Source organism: Melanotaenia boesemani, chromosome 5, assembly GCF_017639745.1.
Source record: "Melanotaenia boesemani isolate fMelBoe1 chromosome 5, fMelBoe1.pri, whole genome shotgun sequence".
In the NCBI taxonomy this organism is placed as follows: domain Eukaryota; kingdom Metazoa; phylum Chordata; class Actinopteri; order Atheriniformes; family Melanotaeniidae; genus Melanotaenia; species Melanotaenia boesemani.
Window position 1 is genome coordinate 34,605,548 of NC_055686.1, and position 19,292 is coordinate 34,624,839.

A 19,292-nucleotide genomic window follows, 5' to 3' on the forward strand; every position below is an offset into this window, starting at 1 on the left:
CAGAAACTGTACCAAATATCACATGTTAAGTGAGAGTTCTGGCTCGGAGGACTAGATTCTGGATCAGCTGTGGGACAGAATTCTTATGTGTGTGTTGTTCTGTGCTGAGATTATCGGAGCACACCACACAAATATGATAAAAAATATTCAACACCTGATTTTTTATCTTCATGTGTGGGGTCTCAAACAGATAAAAAACATATCTTGAGATTTAAAAAATACTCATGTGTGATAATCTTTTGTTTCAATCCAGAACACATTATCACTGTATTTGTCCAACAACACTACGTTATGCATAGGGCAGGATTTACATGGCGACACTATGAACCCCAGCCATGTGTTTTTTTTGTTAGATATGTAACCATATATATCTAATCCTGACCAATCACAAGTGGCAGTGTGGTAAAAAGTAAAATTCGGGATGCTGTTTGTCTCCATAAAACCAGCATACAGGTATCTAGTGTTAATATTCAGCACTAGTATCCGTCAGGGTATCGGTTCAGTTGTAACTGTGTTTGCCGTCAGAGCCGAGACTTTAGCTGTCTGTCTTCTTCAGAGATAAAAATCATGCTGCCCAGGTAACTTAGGCCATCTGCCTGAAATGGGAAAGGACTGCGACTCTGAGACTGTGCAGAATTAATCTAGCCTTGTCTATGACTGACTTGCCATACAGTACAGTACAGCACCCTCTGCAGAGGCCAGGATCCGAGTCTCATTTGCATGTGATAACAGGAGAATATACATGAGCTGGAACTGCACAGCAGTGTCCCTATAGTGGGATAAATTACTCATACCTTTCTGCATTTATTGGTGTGTATTTACACTTGTGTGCATGAATATATTTAAATGTAGTTATGCATGCAGGGGAATAAATAGAATACCATCAGGCAACAACAGAATGATTCTTCGAGCAAGACCCGTATTACTAACTAATCTCATCAGATTCGGGGACAAATTTTTGAATGTGATGGCACAAGGTTTGATTTATTCATTCAAATATCTAAAAAAAAAAGTTTGGATTATCCAAAAATGTTGTTTTTTTTTAGACATAGTTAACTGTCTTGTTAACGGTTTAATTATTTTCTGAAAACTATAAGAAAACAAAGTGATCTTTCTTTTTTACATTACAGAGAAACAAACCAATTCCAGGAAGTAAATACAGGCATCTCTAAACTTACTATTGTTAGATTCTGACCAGTTACCATAATTATTAAATATATAAAGTGCTAACTACTCATCTTGAACTCACCTGGATCATCTTGTGATTTTGAGAAAACAAAGTGATAACCAGGTACAAAAAGTAGTTACCTTGAGAAAACAAAATGCTGATTTCTTGAGGTAATGTGTAAAAAAGGAACTTCTCACAGGAAAACATGGTTTGTTGGTTCAAGATAACATCAAACATCTTTGGCTGCCATTCGCATATGCATTGAGTTACATTTTATTTACAAGCATCTGTACACAATAACAGTCTTTTCGGAGACAAAACAACAGGAGATGATGATGTCCGGGTGAGAGCAGGTTGGAGGAGGAGTGGGCTGAAATCCCAGAGGGCACATTTAAAAAGCTCGCCAGCAAGTCAGAAGCCGAAGCTCAGATCACCCACACTGCAGCTAAACTGTCAGCTCGATGAGAGACTTGCATGCATATCCTTGAAGCAGCTCCTCAATTCCAACGATGCTCCACTTTGACTTGTTAGTCACCAAACAGCTCACAGTCTATTTTAATTTCATATGAGACTGAGTGGCCTAAGAAATCCTCCGGAGTGGCTGTAGGAGTACCATAAATAACCAAAGGCAGTGGCCTGGCCTCAAATACCAGATCTCAGTGCAACTGGAATGGTTCACAAAAGGAAAAAGAGTATTTTTTGTTTCTGAAGAAAAACACTCAACAATAAACTCACTTTGTATGAAAAACGTGAACAACTTCAAATAAAAATAAGACTACCTGTAACTTATGTCGGCGCTCAAATTCAAAAGCTCAAAGTGGCAAAAACTAGAGCCTCGTTCTTCTGTTAGCCTGCTTTTAGAGGGCAGTGTATTCAGATACACTTACCAGGATGTAGCCAGGTCCTCGGGGTGCTCATCAGATGTTAAAGCTGTACAGAAATACGCAGAGTCAGAACTGAGAATGCACACACACTCCTCATCCTCCCACTTCAGTAGCCGTTCTTTAGAAGTGATTCTTTTGAAAACTCTTCCTTCAGGGGGTTTTGTTTTTAAAATCACTTTCATCGTTTCATAACTTTTTCATTACTGTGCAGCATAAAAAAAGAAAGAGAAACTGCTGTGCTTGTCTGCTCCTTTCAGTCATAAACCCTGGTTGAAATCATGTCTTAATCTAAACTCTGATGACACAGTTGGATATCCTCAAACAGGGAAAAAAAACGTAAGCTCTGCCCCAACAGCTGAAAATAGAGGCGCTGAAAGTAGCTCTGAAGGGTTTAGTGCTGCTCACCTTACAACAAAGCTGTACAGTGACAGGTGGAGTGTCTCAGAAACTGCTATGCCATCATCTGAGCCCATCACTTGGGATTTGACATGTTCAGCTGTAGTCTAAGTCACTGTCAATCACAGCTACTTTCTTTCACAAAGCTTCCGCTGTTAAATCGTTGCCTCAGCTCTTTGTGTTTTCAGATTTCAGCTCTTCATGAGTTTTCTGATCAGCATCAGAGCAGCAAGGTTCAACCTTTTACCTGTTTGTGAGGTGAATGCCAAGGTCTGTGCAATTTGGGGAAGTGTATTTGCATTTAAATAGTACAATATGAGTCACTAACAACATATGGTAAATATACATCTACACCAGAAGTCCGCTGCTGTATATGCTGAGGATCATTTTCCTTATACATGTTGAGTTTATTCAAAAGTTTTTTGTTTTTTTAAGACATTTTTTTTTGCAATTGAAGCACTACAATCGAAGCAGTGTTTGCATACAGCTATCCACATTGACCTTCAACTTCTCCACTTATGACTAATTTTTATTTTCAGCGTTATCCCGATTTCATACTTTCTCTGTTTGTGCTCCTCTGTCAATACAACGCTTCCAGCATGAACTCACCATCGTCTTTGTTAGGTCCACCTTACTAGTACCAGGTTAGACCCCCTATTGTTTTCAGAACTGCCTTAGTTCTTGGTGTCATAGCTTCAACAAGGTGTTGGAAACCTTCCTCAGAGGTTTTCTCCATGTTGACATGACAGCATCACACAGTTGCTGCAGGTTTCTCGGCTGCATCCATGATGAGAATCTCCCGTTCCACCACATCCCAAAGTTGCTCTACTGGCCTGAGATCTGGGGACCGTTGAGGCTCTTGGAGTCCAGTGAACTCATTGTTTTGTTCCAGAAAGCATTTGGAGATAATTTGAGCTTTGTGACATGGTGCATTATCCTGCTGGAAGTAGCCATCAGAAGATGATGGACATGGTCAGCAACAATACTCAGGTAGGCTGTCGAAGTTAAACCAGGCCACGTTGGTACTAAGAGGCCCATAGTGTGCAAAGAAAATATCCCTGGCACACCATTACACCACCAGCAGACTGAATTATTGATCTAAGGCAGGATGTTTCCACCAAATTCTGAGCTTAGTATCTGAATGTGGAGCTGAAATGGAGACTCATCAGACCAGCAACGTTTCTCCATCTTTTATTGTCCAGTGTTGGTGAGTCTGTGTGAATTGTAGCCTCAGTTTCCTGTTCTTAGCTGACAGGAGGCACCCGGTGTGGTCTTCTGCTGCTGTAGCCCATCTGCTTCAAGGTTGGATGTGTTGTGTGTTCAGAGATGCTGTTCTGCAGACCTTGGTTGGAACCAGTGCTTATCCAACTTCCTGTTGCCTTTCTATCATCTCCAACCAGTCTGTCCATTGTCCTCTGACCTCTGACATCAAGAAGACATTCTGGTTCAGACAACTACTGCTCACTGGATATTTTCTCTTTTTCAGACCATTTTTTTGTAAACCCTAGAGATGGTTGTGTGTGAACATCCCGGTAGATCAGCAGTTTCTGAAATACTCAGACCAACAACCATGCCACGTTCAAGGTCACTCCTTTGTTCCTCCTGCTGATGATTTCAGCAGATCATCTTGACAATGTCTACATGCCTAAATGCATCAAGGAGCTCCCATGTGATTGGCTGAATAGATGTTGTTAACAAACAGTTGAGCAGGTGTACCTAGTAAATTCTGTACCTAATTTCTGGTCAATGTATCTGTAATCCAGTCTTGTGTTTTAGGTAGTATTGTTTGAAAATGACACTTTTTCCTTTTGACACCACAGGTCACCATGGGAAATCGAACCAAGCACTACGTGTCCTATCGGCGGAATGAGTTTGTCCAGATGAAGTTTCCCAAGTATGCCCTGCCAAAGGTAAATCACAAAAGTGAGACATCATTCAGTGGTCATATTTCAGGAATGGCCCCGGGTATCTGTTGTGTTCATCAGGGATCATTGCACATTTTCTTTATTAAAGATTCTTTCATTACTATGCTGATGACACCCAGCTTTACACCTCGACAGAGTCACACCTCTTTTCCCCTTTCAGCCCTCATCACCTAAAATCTGATCATCAACATCGGTAGTGGAAAGAAACAGTGCCCTGATGACTGTATTTCCAGAATACCACTGCTGGAAAATTTCTGGCAAAAATCCCTTGGGTCTTGTTTGTTAAAATTTCATGAATGTTTCTGTGTATATACCACATTCTCAATTTACACACAGCTCTTTGTTCACATCAAAGAGTGCAGACAGAAAACAGATCACAACTGGCGCAATGTGCTTTTAAATAAGGGATGTACTGGGAGACTCCAGACTGTTAGCGGTACTATTGTTAAAAATACTATGGCGGCTGATAGCCAATACTAATTGTTTTAATGTATTTCTCCTTTACCAGGGAAATAATGTATTACAGCCCTTTATTACAACGTCTTCAAATTAGTACAAATCAATTAGTAGAAAAAAAAAAAAGAAATTATACCCTTTAATGTTTATATAAAACATTTTTCTTTTCAAAGATTCAGAACTTTTGGCTTGGCTTCCTTAGAAAAGCGGTTCTTTCAGCTCTAAAATGGCTCTTTATTTAAAAAAGCTTCTTATGAATATGAATAGTTAGGAATAGTTTGCATGTTATTAAGCATTTTTCTCCCTAAAAGCCATATTTCAAGTCTTTAAGTTAAAACATACAGTTAAAATTTGATGTTTTAATCAAACATTTGATTAAAAAGTGCACACACAGCCACAAAAAACAAACTAAACAAATAAAGGCTTAACATCACAATACTTTTCACTAATTTCTCCACTTGGCACACTTAAATCCAGCTCCCATCTCTCTCTGTTATGCTGTACCTGGCCTTTACCAGCATACCGTCTGCACCCCTTCCTTCTGTCACCTAATGGCATGAGCCTAGTCTTTCCATGCATGTGATTAGCCAGTCAAAATTAAGTCCCACCCCTTGTAAAGATTCTGAAGTCAGTTTTCATTTACTACAAAGAATCAGCTATTAGAGCCAACTCATTCATGAAAGACACATCACAGGTTCAAAGGTCTTTTTAGTTTGCCATCTCCCATTTCAGAGCTTACAGGTCCCACCTTTATTTATCTATCCATTCATTTATTTATTCATTCATTTATCCCAGTATTAAATGTAAATAAATCTAGTAACTTTCAGAATGAAATCAACATGACAAAACCAGAACACACCCAGTAAATACTGCCATCCCAGATAACAACAAGTATTTTGTTTGGTCCATATTTGGCCTTGACTCCATGTTAGTGTGGCTGCCAAAATATGACCACCACATGTATCCCACAAAGAACCTACCTCCTCATATTTGAACCACTTGTGGTCCACACAATACCTGCCGGTGCCGCAACAGAGCCAAAAGGGTCAAAAGTAGTCTGGACTAGGCCGAAACATGTCTGCTATCTGGGTTTATTGGATTTGCTGATATTTGTTGTTTGCAAGCTGAATTTCAGCCAAAACCAATTTTAGACCATTATATATTTAATTTTATACTTTAAATTGCTTGTTTTGATTTTATTTGTTGACATTGTAATATGTTGTATGTTTTTATTACAGGACACAGGCAAGTGTCAGAACCAAAGAATAGAAAAAAATAACAACAACAAACATAACTGGATGTTTCCATTCATTTAGTGCATTAGGTTAAGGTAAAAATGCTTTGTCCCTCGCTCTGGGGATTTAAATCCATTTCACCGCTATGTTTCCTTTGTTCCTTGGTATCCAGAGCAGTACGGTGACTCAAATGAATGCCGGTCATACATGCTACGCTTCATAAAATATTTATCACTTTGCATCGATCCATTCAGGTCTCATGTCACTGATATAGGCAAAGACGATAAATGAGCTCCTCTTCAACACCAGGCAGCACAGGAACCTTTGCTGTCAGCGCCAGGAGCACAGGGGGCCGTTTTAACGCGACACCAGGCAGAGTGCTATTGAGCTGTGTTGATTGAATGCAGAGCCTGGGGAGGGGTCACATATTTTTTAGCCTGAAAAAGGAAAAAGAAGATATAAGACAATCAGTGCGATTGACAGTCTGTCAGGAGAAAGTGGATTTACATAGTTGTGTAGCCGCACACACTCTTATAAGCAGATAGGAATACTCTCCTCAGACTCCAACCCCCTCTCTTGGACTAATATTATGCCTCACTTGTTTGCTGTTACTACAGTAGGCAGTGATCCTTAAAGAAGGTGAAAAGGATTGAATTTCACACACAAACACAAACTTGTTTTCCCTTCCAGCAGGCCAACACAAACGGAGTCAGTTTGATTAGGTGTGGTAGGAAGGTGATGGAGAAATCCATTTAGGCATGAGAATGTGTGTGTGAGGGTGTGTTTAGTTAAAATACAGCCTAGTTGTCTCTCGTCTCCTCTCTCTCTCTCTCTCCACATGTGTCCTTTTACTTGGGTGAGCAGATAGGTCACACTTTGCAAAGCTTTTAGGTCGAGCAACATGGGGTGAGGTGTCAGTAGAGACCAGAGGAGGGGGGAGGTAGGGAGAGGAATACTGGAGGGAGGAGATCAGGAGAAACAGTGTGTGTGAGAGGGTGTGTTTCCCTGTTTTTTCCACTGTGAATAATTGAGAAGGATGAATAATGCAAAGGCCGTCAGAGGAAGCAGTTTGGCTCTATCCTGGAAGACCTGAGCAGAGCTGTGGATTGCAGTTTTTCACTGTTGCTTTTGCTGCATTTCTCACATCAGAATTAAAATTCTCATAACTATTAATTAGTTCAAACTCCACAACAATTAGTCCTTTGTGCACATCAGAGGAGCATCTCTCACTGATCAAACTGCAAATGCTTTTGTACATGAAGCATTTCCTGTCATACAATTTTCTGCTATGTCATGTCATTATTATTTGCTTTAGTCCAATCAGTTAAAATGAACTACACTTACAACTGCAGAATAATCAAAACTAATAGTCCTCATTTTATTGCTTGAGTCATTACATACAAATGAGTTAAAATAGTTGTAAAAACCTGTCAAGCACATTTTAAACATTTCTTTATGTTTCCTGGTATGTCTCCTACATTTAACAACTGCTCTCAGCTGATCCTCAGCTTTCCCTTAAACCAATAAAGGAGTGTTTCTCTGCCTGGAGGTGGAAGGTGTATAACCAGTGGCCACATACTTAAACAGTTGTCCTAGCACCCGTGGATGCAGGATGCAATAAGGTCAGAGCAGAGTTCTGCAGAGGGAGGATTCACCATGCCAGGAGATACTTTCCTCACTGCATCGCAATGGATGATATCGAATGTGATGTTGATGAAAATGACAGTCAAGAACATCATTGTAGTGATTTAGTATGTTCAGTCACACACAGTACAGTAGACTAGACCTTGGATTAGACCGTCAGTATGAAAACATGACTAAAACATTTGAGTACCTTGTTCGTACTCAGTGTTGACGGAACTTTCATTTGAATGCCTTTCACAGATTCATTGACATACTCGCTTTTGAGGACTGAACTTTCTACTTTTAGCAAGTGACGCACTTTGCAGGTTATCCACTAGGTTCGGCTGTTTGTACTAATTGTTTTGAGAAACACACTAACTGCTGCATAAATATTAGTTCTGATGTGAGAAATGCACCAAAGCAACTGAGAAAAACAGTAAACACACACACATACACACATACAAACGTACATAAACACATGCAATCACCTTGCTAGGGTGTATAATCTCTAGCTGTCTACCACTCAGCATGTGATCAGCAGTTGGATTCATTTTCTGCTTTGTTGATCTTAAATAACATTAGATGACTTAAATGTGAAGTCAGCTGCATGTTACAGTCTCACTTAAACAAAGGACACACATACTGAAATCTGAGCCAATCGGTAGATAGATAGATGGATGCATAGATGGATGGATGGATGGATGGATGGATGGATGGATGGATAGATTAAAATGAATGCAGTAAGTATAGCTGTAAAGCACAGTGGGGACACAGGATCTCCTGAACCTCTCAGTCCTGCAGCTTCTCACTGCTGCTGCTTCTTTGTCTTATCTTGGTGTTGGTGGAAGTGGATGTTTATCATTGTCCACAATCTCCTGCAGATTCTTCCTCCTCTGCTGCTCCACTACAGGTCTAATCACATCCAGCTCCTGTAGTCTGTGTCCATACTGTTTTCTCAGCAGACAACAGCATAGAAAAACACACTTACAACAACAGACAGAGTGACAGAACATCTGCAGCATGTCACTGCAGACATTGAAGGACTTGAGCCACCTAGGAAAGGAAAGGAGACTCCGCCCCCTCAGAGATGCCTCCTCTGTTGGCAGATCATTCTAGTTTCATAGTTATGAAACAAAGTCACTGTTATAATGCTGGAACTTCATTACTAACTCAGTTATTTTTTGCAAAAAGTAACTAGTAACTATGATTATTACTTTTTAAAGTAATCATTGGACATCAATGATATTTGCAATGTTAATAAAACATTGTTTTATGCCTAATTCTGGTTTCTTCAAGTTAGTGTCCAGGTGATCAAACTAGTAGTAGCATTTATAAGTCCCATCCATAAAGAATTATTTGTTGGTGCATCTCTGACTACAAGGCTAGATGGAAGGAAATTAAGGAAAATAGGTCGGGGTTGTTCCTATCCAAGCTAGCTGGGGAGATACGAGATTGATCAAAATTTTAATGAAGAAGGTAAATAAACTTAGAATTTTACCTTAGAAAATATGGCTAGATTTGATTGCTAAAAACTATTTGTTTGAAGAAATAAAAATGCGAGAATGCTACCATGACCTCAATTTCATTCAATTTAATAAGATTCAAATTACAAGAAATGGGTCGACAATGGCCTCTTATTTGTTTCTTTTTGTTTTCTTCTTCTTCTTTCTTTTTATAAAGGAGGAATATTTGAGTTTGAGATGTTAAAAAGACTAAATGGGTTAGAAAATTGTATTTTTTTTCCAGATCCAGATATATTAATAATCATAAATCAACATGATGCAAAAATATTTGAAAACAACTTGCTTAAACTACTTTTAGTGCAAATAAGGCAGAAAACCAGCCCGACTGCATGAAGTCAGCCGAGATACACAGTAAAAAAAAAAAAAAACTCTTAAATACTTAAGAACAAATTTAAGAAGATTCGTATGCAGATATTTTTGAATGAGGACATTTTTCTGTTGCATGGCTCAGCTTAGGCTGTCGGACAGATGAGACAGGGTGGCCTCATGTTTGACTCTAGAATTTCAGACTTTTGACTTTAGAGAAGGTTGTGGCTGCAAAGCAAGCCCAGATCATCACCTCCTCACCTCTGTGCTATCCTTGTGGGGTTTTAATCCCACTTGATGCTGCATATTATGGGTAAAAATCTCCACTCTGGTCACCCTCATTGTGCTGTCATGCTGGAATTTGTTAAAAAGTGAAAATTGATTTAAATTGAATTGAATTTTACTCATTAGTAGTTGGAGGAAGGAAAATTGTGTCGTTGCAATTTAAATTATTGGGCAGAAAACACAGCTGACTTCTTCATTTTGTCTGTAGCTCAGGAACAGCTACGCTGATGAAATTAATCTTTTTCAGTGCAGTTTTATAGACTTGAAAAAGTTCAGGAATGACCGTTTAACCCTTCTCAGATTAATAAATAAACAGTTGCTTCTCTAAGATCATTTCTGATGTCTTTCCTCTTTAGCATTGTGTAAACACACACCCAAATCCTGCAGAGCTGCAATAAAGGCGGATTTAGTTTTTTAAACATCATGGAGTGTCTAAGGTTGTGTTCATTCAATTTTAAGCAATAGAAAGGACAAGATTTTGTCCTTATTATTTTGTGTTTGTGTTAATGTTTATTTATAAAAATGAGTATAAGAATATACAGACATTTAAAAACCACTGAAGGTAAAAATACAAAGATAAAAATAAGAAGTTCTTCAGTCAAAAGGCTTATCTGTGGTAGACATGTCCTTTAAATTACAGTTCTTGCAATTTGAAGGTGTCGCACAGTAACTGCTTGTTAGCTGGAAAATGTTCAGATTTTTGTGGAAGGAATGAATAAAGAGGTTTATTTATGAACTGCATCAGAGGAAACTGAGGATAGTTGTGGTGGATGCTGTGAGTGGCTTAAATAAGGCCATAAAAAGCTGAGGGATGCAGTAGTAAGTGTAAATGGAAATAAAACAGTGAGGTTCTTGGCAGAAACGGATGACTAGTGTGTGTTTTATACTTTTTACTGAGTTGTTCAACAGATGTTCCACCTGCTAAATATGTTGATTAGTTTCTTTATTTTATTAACAGTGAATCTTCTTTGATTACAGTTGAACTTCTTTATCGAGCTATTTGCTGTCACAATGTGAAATAATTTCAATTTGAGTAAATTTTTTGCTTCTCAGAGGACCACATGTTTATAAAAAGGTATTTTATTTGGATTGAACATACAATCTATCAGTAGAACTGAACAATTGTAGGCCCACAAAAACAAACACAGTCCTTCAAAGAATGTGAACTCTATGTTTTGTTAGTTTTGGTTCTAATCTGTGTTTTTACTGAGTCAGAGGAATAATCACGAATCAGTGTTTCAGCTTTGATAGTTTATGTTTTGAAAGGTTTGAAATTAAAACTTTGAACGGCTGTTTATTTACTTATAATTAACAGAAGGAACGAGTTGATCTTCAGAAGGTGAAGCCTGAAACCAGTGAAGTCTCTCTGTATGCTGCGATGTGGTAACTGACTTTCTCAAACACCTCTTCACTGAATGTATTATAACCGAGGGCCACGATTAGACTTAACATGATTAATGGAAGCTGTCAGTCTGTGAAAGAAAAAGAGCTCAGTTCAGTGGAGAGAGAGGTTAGCTCACTGAGGAGACCATTATATCTGTAATGGCTGCTGGATGATCAGATGTTGTCCATTTTTTTTATTGAAATGAGCAAGATGTTGAAAAATCTCTTTGATATCAACACTGTTCCTGAAGAAGGAGGAGTTTGTGGAGTTATGTGAGACTCCAACACAGATTTCTGTGTTTGTATCTTTTATGTACATGCAAATACAGTTTTCAGATGTTGAAAAATGAACCTTTTAGGAAAACTACAGTGGCCGGGAAGTGCAAAACAATATTACATCGAGTGAAACACTTTTACAATGATAGGTGTTACACCAAAATCTGTGAGCCATCAAAATCTGTGACCACAGGGGGACGATAGCGTAAATCTCTCTTCATGTACGTCTTAGAAGACGAGCAAAGTCTTGAACACTTTTACTGAAAACACATTTCTGATAGCTATCAGAATATGTTACTGTACTGTACCAGCATTAAAATGAACTCAGACTTAAATAAAAGTGTTTCCAAGACTTTGCTTGTCTTCTAAAGCACATGTGCAGCGAGTTCCCTGCAGTCACTGATTCTGATGGGTCACAGATTTTGGTGAAACACCTATCTTTGTAATTAAACTTGTAAAAGTGTTTCACTGGATGTAATATTGTTTTGAACTTCCCAGCCACCGTAGAAAACACCTTTTCAGAAAATCTGGTTGTGTTGTTGACAAGTGTGAAGGATAATCAACATTTTTGGCTTGCAGTATCAGGTTGTGCACCATCTGATATATGGTGAGGCTAGATTACTACCTCTTAGTTTGGCTCTGTGTTTAATTGTGTCTATGCATTATGAGAAACACACTCAAATAAAAAGAAGTTTGATGGTACGTCCTCTTACACTCGCAGAGATAATTGGCTGTTATACAATCAATTTTCCACATACTTTTTGTGGCAAATCCATCTTTTTTATGGTTAAAATTTAAAAGCAAGGAACAGAGGAGTTACTCCCCAGAGGAAGAAACCAGCTGCATGTCTCTTTGCCCCAGTCAGCTTTGGCATTGGTTGTTCCATCCATGGAAACTTGGCATGTATTTGCACAAATGCTGAAATTTGTTGGATCAACATTTGCTCTGTCTCTGTCATCTGCATGCTTTTTTACCAACTCACCTCCACAAACCCTCTCCAGTGCAGGATTATGTTTTCAGTCACCATGTTGGGTTGCAGACGGATTTGGTGTCAGCAGGCAGCAAGAGCTGAAGTTTGCATACTTCTCAACTCCTCCTCAAACTCCACGCTGCTCTCTGTGACGAGCTGTCAGGGAACTTGCACTCCTCTGCAGGATTTGTGTGGAGTGTGGAGAAGAAAAGCAAAGAATGGAAAGGGAAATTCTACCACACTCATTTATTTCCTATTTGCAGATGGTGTTGCATGGTATTGTGTTATACTAAGATGATGGTACGGTATGTCTACTGGAGCAAGCTGCAAAACAATATTTCACTTCATTGTTGTAGAATAAATGGTTGGCTGTTGTGACACTGATTTTGTGGATTTGTTGGATAATTGAAAGGCTATTCTGAGATTTAAATTTGATTCACTGGTTGCCGTCAAACCAAGCTTAAGCTTTGTATTATTAGAATAGCTGCCTCAATATTATTTTCAAATCTCAGTAATTTTACATTTACGCTAGTGATTTCCAACTCATATTTAGTACTGGTGTAAACGGAGTCAGCAGTTTTAAAGCCTCTTCTACGCTGGTCTAAAACCAGCTGAGACTCATTGGCCTTTAAGCTTAAATGAAAAGTGTTTAACTGGCATGAAGCCCTGTGATGAAAGATTGGGTAGACCGGGTGAGCTGTGGCTCTGATCCTCACTTATGGAAAAACAACATTCTATTTTTCAATGAGGGTGCTGCACTTTGGGCTGTAAGTATGGACACAGCTCATTTTTTTCCTTGAAACCTTTAGTGCCTCGCAATGACTGAAGTAAAGGAATAGACTCAACTGATCACAGTGAGCTTAATCAACAATCTTTTTACTAATGTTTAACTAACTAACTGATTATCTCAGACGTTGTTCTTCATCACGGCCGGCTGGATACTGTGTAACAACATCCTGTCATGGCGTTGTAGCTTATAGATCTCTTTCCTAGGAGTCAGCGGCAGCTACTTCACTTAACATCAGATCAGTCAGAAAACTCAAGTTTCTGCAGCAATGTGACTGACGTTTGGTGTCAGGCTCTGATCCTATCATTCTTGCACATACATTTTCTAAATGCAACATCAGTGTGATGAGAGACTGAGAGAGGGGCTGATAAAGCAGGAAACATAATGGTGTCAAGCAGAGCCGGCTCTAGACTTCGGTGGGCCCTAAGCAGAATAAGTTTCGGGGGTTGTACCCCTTCATGCCATGAACAAAGTTTTTGGGTAGATGTGACACCTTAAGTCATCGTATATTGTATGTTAACTTACTCAAAACACTCTAGGATACTATTGTGCAACATTATTGCTTATAAAAGGCTGTTAATTAGGCTCCATAAAGCTGTAATAACATGCATCCCTATTTAACATACAGGAGGAAAATATATAACAAAATACCATATGCACACAACTTAGTTATTGCACAATTAACTTAACTTAGTTAAAGAGATAGTGTATGTTTGTGTGGAGCATGTGACAATGAATTTTTAAAATATAAATTAAATACATTGAGAACTTAATGTAACTACTAAAGTTAAGTTATATTTAAAAAAAACAACATTTATTTATTAAACGTTAATCCATATATGATTTTATAATGGCTGATACTCATTGCTAAACCTGTTAGCACCTGCTGCTAAATCAAATTGTGTTTTCAAAAAGTGCTGTAACATGTCTAATCTTCATCATCCCCGGACTACTACCTTACTTTACAGTATAACTGCAAAAGAAATTGTCTTCTCCTTGTGCAGGTGCTTCATCAAATACCTGCAAAGGCCTTTAAATGGTCTCTCAGTCTAGTTCTGTTGGCTACACAATCATAGGGAAGACTGCTGACCTGGCAGTTGCCATCTTGCACAAGAAGGGCAAGACACAAAAGGTCATTGCTAAAGAGGCTAGATGTTCATAGAGCTCTGTGTCCAAGCACATTAATAGAGAGGCAAAAGGAAGGAAACGATATGGTAGAAAAAAGTGTACAAACAATAGGGATAACCGCACCCTGGAAAGGAATTTTGAAACGTAACCCATTCAAAAATGTGGGAGAGATTCACAGCGAGCAGACTGCAGCTGGAGTCAGTGCTTCAGGAACCACCAGCACAGATGTATGCAAGACATGGTTTCAGCTGTCACATTCCTGGTGTCAAGCCACGCTGGAACAAGAGACAGCGTCAGAAGCGTCTCGTCTGAGCTAAAGACAAAAAGGACTGGACTGCTGCTGAGTGGTCCAAAGTTATGTTCTCTGATGAAAGAAAATTTTGCATGTCCTTTGGAAATCAAGGTCTCAGAGTCTGGAGGAAGACAGGAGATGCACAGAATCCACATTGCTTGAGGTGGAGTGTAAAGTCTGCTGGTGTTGGTCCACTGTGTTTTCTTAGGTCCACGGTCAACGCAGCCGTCTACCAGGAAGTTTTAGAGCATTTCATGCTTCCTGCAGCTGACCAACTTTATGGAGATGCAGATTTCATTTTCCAACCGGACTTGACACCTGCACACAGTGCCTAAGCTACCAGGACCTGGTTTAAGGACCATGGTATCCCTGTTCTTAATTGGTCAGCAAATTTGCCTGAAGCAAGTGTTTCTCAATCCAGGTCCTCAGGACCCACTGCCCTGCATGTTTTAGAAGTAACCCTACTTTAACACCCCTGAATTAAATGAATGGCTGGTTAACAGGCTGCAAAGAATTTGATGAGGAAGTTTATAAATTTGAATCAGGTGTGTTGGAGTACGAACATGTCTAAGACATGCAGGGCAGTGGGTCCTCAGGACCTGGATTGTGAAACAGAAAATCTGTGGGGTATTATAAAGAGGAAGATGCGATACGCCAGACCCAACAATGCAAAAGAGCTAAGGTCCACTATCAGAGCAACCTGGGCTCTCATAACACCTGAGCAGTTCCACAGACTGATGGACTCCATGTCACTCCGCATTGCTGCAGTCATTCAGGCAAAACGAGCTAAGTATTGAGTGCTGTACATGCTTATATATTTTATGTTCATAATTTTCAGTTGGCCAACATTTCTAGAAATCCTTTTTTTTGTATTAGTCCTAAGTAAAATTCAAATTTTCTGGGAAATTGACTTTGGAGTTTTCATTTGTTGATGTTATAATCATCAAAATTAAAAGAAATAAACATTTAAAACATGTCAGTTTTTGAGGAATGAATGTCTCCGTTATACAAGTTTCACTTTTGGAATGGAATTACTGAAATAAATCAACTTTTTCATGTTACAGCACCTGTACATGATTGTCATCAGCTTATGTCCAACAGTTAATGTCAAAAATGGACTTTTATGCTGCAGTGAAATGTTCCCATATATGAGGGATCACCAACTCCGAGCCTCGAGGGCTGGTGTCCAGCAGGTGTTGGATGTTTCCATGCAGCAACACACCTGATTCAAATCAATGGGTCATTAATAGACTTGTGCAGAACGTGACAACAAGCTGTTAGAGATTAATTTTATTTTAATCAAGTGTTTCAATAAGGACATGTCCAATACCTGCAGGACACCGGCTCTTGAGGACCAGAGTTGGTGATCTCTACTCTAAATGGTCAGTCTATATATAACTTTTTTGTAAAGTTTCCAGTTTTGATGCAAACTTTGTTGCAGGAAGAACTTTAACTTGAACCCATCCAGAAGATTTTTGCTGAGAGGTCAACTCACTGTATCCTGGTCATTTCTCATAGTTTGTTCCTCCTTTAGTCATAATTCAAATGTTTGCAATTTACAAAAAAAAGCATGCAAAGTGCCTCAGAAACATCATGTTTATGAATATGAAGATCACTCAATATTGCTGTAACTGGGAGTCACAACCATAAATCCACAGTTAATTGAGCCTAAGTGTGTTGGTTTTTTCCCCGAGCAGGATGGAAACGTTTAAGTGATTAAACACACCCACTCGGGCACTTCCCTCCACATACTGATAGCTACATTTTCAAATGTTATGTTAATGTAATCACTGACAGAGAAAGTGCTGAGTCGCTCTTGTGTCGCTGTTATGTTCTTTCATGAGTGATGAAGCCATTTTCATCTCAGGCTTTGACAAGTACACCTAACAAGTTTTCTAAGCTGTCAGATCCAGTTTTTCAAAGGCTGCAGCCGCCGCCATCTTCCTCTCTGTATTTATCCAGTTATGTTTTCTGGCTTGCAGTTAGTCACTGTTAAACATCTTTACTTGTTGCATTATTGTTCTTTTTGCTGTTTCTTATGCATTTTTAATAAACTCTTTCATCATATTAGTTCACCGTTTCTTGCTTCTGCTGTTTATCAACACAGATGTACAGAATTACTCAATATTTCTTCTTCATCTCCACTTCCCCTCCTCTTATTTCTCCATTTCTCCATCTAGGATGTTCAGATAGTGAGTACAGACGAGAACCAGGTCTTCCTCGCCCTCCAGGAGTGGTACCAGTCTGACACATATAACCTGTACCAGTCAGACCCCCAAGGTGTCTACTACTCCCTGGTCCTGGAAAACGTGCGCAGCACCAAGCAGCCAGAGGAGAACGTCCTCATCGACATTCTGGAGGTCTGATGGCAGGAATGCTTCGTGTTACTGCATGCAAATCATTTTTCTTTTGTGTTTTCAAACTCAAAATATGTCTCGCTGCTGTGAACAAAATTGAAGCCAAAATTGGAGCTTTATCTCTGATAGGGACCAATCAGTGAGAATTACTTCTAAATAGAAGTGCATTGTGGGAATGGGCCTCTAAACCATACTGAAAAGCATAACACTGACACTACTGTTTATAAACCCTGTCAGCCTTTTAAATCTTAAAAACACCATTCAGAAATCTATTAAATTAGAGAATGGCAAACAGCTAAGGCTCCCCTGAAGCAGTAAAGTATGTTATCATATGAAAGAGGGGGGAAGCTAACTAGGGGACATAGTGTAGCTTACAACAAATGATTTCAGCTCTCTGAAGTTTAAGTTACAGGTCAGATTAGGCTGATTTAGGCTATGCCCACGTGTACATGGGTATATTGACAAATGCAGATTAACAGGTATTAATGGCTCACAGCATCAGGTTGTGTGCTGCCATGTGTGGCTTGGGCAAGAAAATGCATGTTAGGTCCTTTGTTTACCTGGCAACGGCAATAAAAAAGAGGATATCGAGACTTGAGTTTGTAATATTGAGGAATAACTTCACTATCAGTCCACATTAAGGACTCTGTGACATTTTCCTATCTGCAGGGAACAGCGATTGTTTTTCCTCACTATAGCCTTCTGATTGGCCAACATGGGTTCAGAGACAGGGACTGAAGCCCATCTGTGTGTTTTAATGTCCAGCTTTGTCAGTTTTGTGACATACATACACCAGAGTGTCAGCAATGCTGTGCTGATCAGATCAGCCTGTGGCCACATTAATGAGGACACATATTTCACTTCGAATTCAGTCAAGGTCAGTTCAGGTTACACTTTTCTGTGGACTTTGTAGTGTTTTGCTTTTTTGTTTTTTTTTGCCTTGAAGTAACATCTGGACCCCCTCTCCACCTTGTATTTACGAAAACAAAGCAATCTACCTGCCGCTAAGCACTTACATCCACATTATACATGTGTTCACATGCTGAGTGAGTGGATGCATGAAGATGCGCAGATAACAGGTAACTGCTGTGGAAATTATTGTTGTCACCAATTTTTTTTTCAACTCTGTAGCATTAACAGAGTCTCTTCTCTGAATGAGGTTTGATTTAGGACCCTGCATCAGCTTCTTCGTCTTACTGTAGAGCCTGAATGTGTCTGTGAGCTTTGCTGTGTTCAGTGAAAACATACCATATCGATGCAACTTTGCAAGAAATCTTTTATTTTCTGCAACTTCACGACGTAACTTGTGTGCAGGGACGTCATCTGCAAATCTATTTATGATCAGACCAATCAGAAATGTTCAGTAATGTCCACTCCTCTCCAAAGATTCGGAGAAAAGTTATACCTCCTTACCAGGGGGCATTTAGGGGGTGAGGTTTCTCCCCTGGAAAAGGTGCCTGCAGTTTCAGTCTTCCTTAGCTGAATTTCCACTCAGTCACAAACCAAATCTTCTGGTGGAGGTGTGGACTGAAAGTAGTTTTCCCTTATTAGATGACAAGAGAAAAAGATCAGAGAATGAGGATTAATCAAAGTGTTCACAATGTCACACTTTCATGTGACGATAACTTTGGAGTTTTCCTCCAAAGAACAGTCTGGATCTTCTGAATATTTCCTAACCTGGAATCGTTGCGCAGTCGAGCTGTTATTCATGTTCGGGACCTGTGTGAATGCGTCCACTAGGTCACTCTGGACTGAAAACAAGTGGTGAAGAAAGAAAGAGACTGGAAGTGTTGAATGGAAAGAGAATATTGCAGTGGACCATGCAGGTGAAGGCCCAACATGTTCCCTTCTCTACTTTATCATCCCCCGCCCCAAGCTGCGATGCTTAACATGCTGTAAACAGATATATAGAGGTGAACAGTGCATTGATAAAGACTGGAGGCAGAGGGAGCTGGAAATGAAGACAAAGAAGTATGGAAAAGACATGACATAAGGAAATTTAGATAGAAAAGGAGAACAAAAGCTTCAACAGAATATAAACAAGTATCTTTACTTTTGATTGAAAGACCTGATTTCATTTTGTGAAAACCTGATTGGCATACAGTAATGTACTAAAACCAGCTGCTATGAACGCTGATTTAAAGCCAAGGCTGAATCAGGAGAAAATGGCAGAGAACTGTGCATTCACCCTAAAAGGCATTCATCATGTTACCAGTGCTTGGAAGCATGCTGACCTCTGTTCAACTTACACTGGTCAAGCTCACAGAGCTGAGAAACTCAGTTATTTTTGCTGAGTAA

The 19,292-nt window shown here is 39.4% G+C and overlaps 1 protein-coding gene across 8 annotated transcripts in view; it reads left to right on the forward strand.

The window, feature by feature from the left end:
• Positions 1-19,292, forward strand: part of sorcs2 (sortilin-related VPS10 domain containing receptor 2) — a 388,660-nt gene that overhangs the window by 319,078 nt on the left and 50,290 nt on the right. For all 8 annotated transcript variants that reach the window (XM_041984826.1, XM_041984827.1, XM_041984830.1 and 5 more), the window contains exons 8-9: positions 4,269-4,358; positions 16,818-16,997. In XM_041984826.1, the coding sequence (XP_041840760.1) occupies positions 4,269-4,358; positions 16,818-16,997 (270 nt within the window). The remainder of the gene's footprint in view (positions 1-4,268; positions 4,359-16,817; positions 16,998-19,292) is intronic.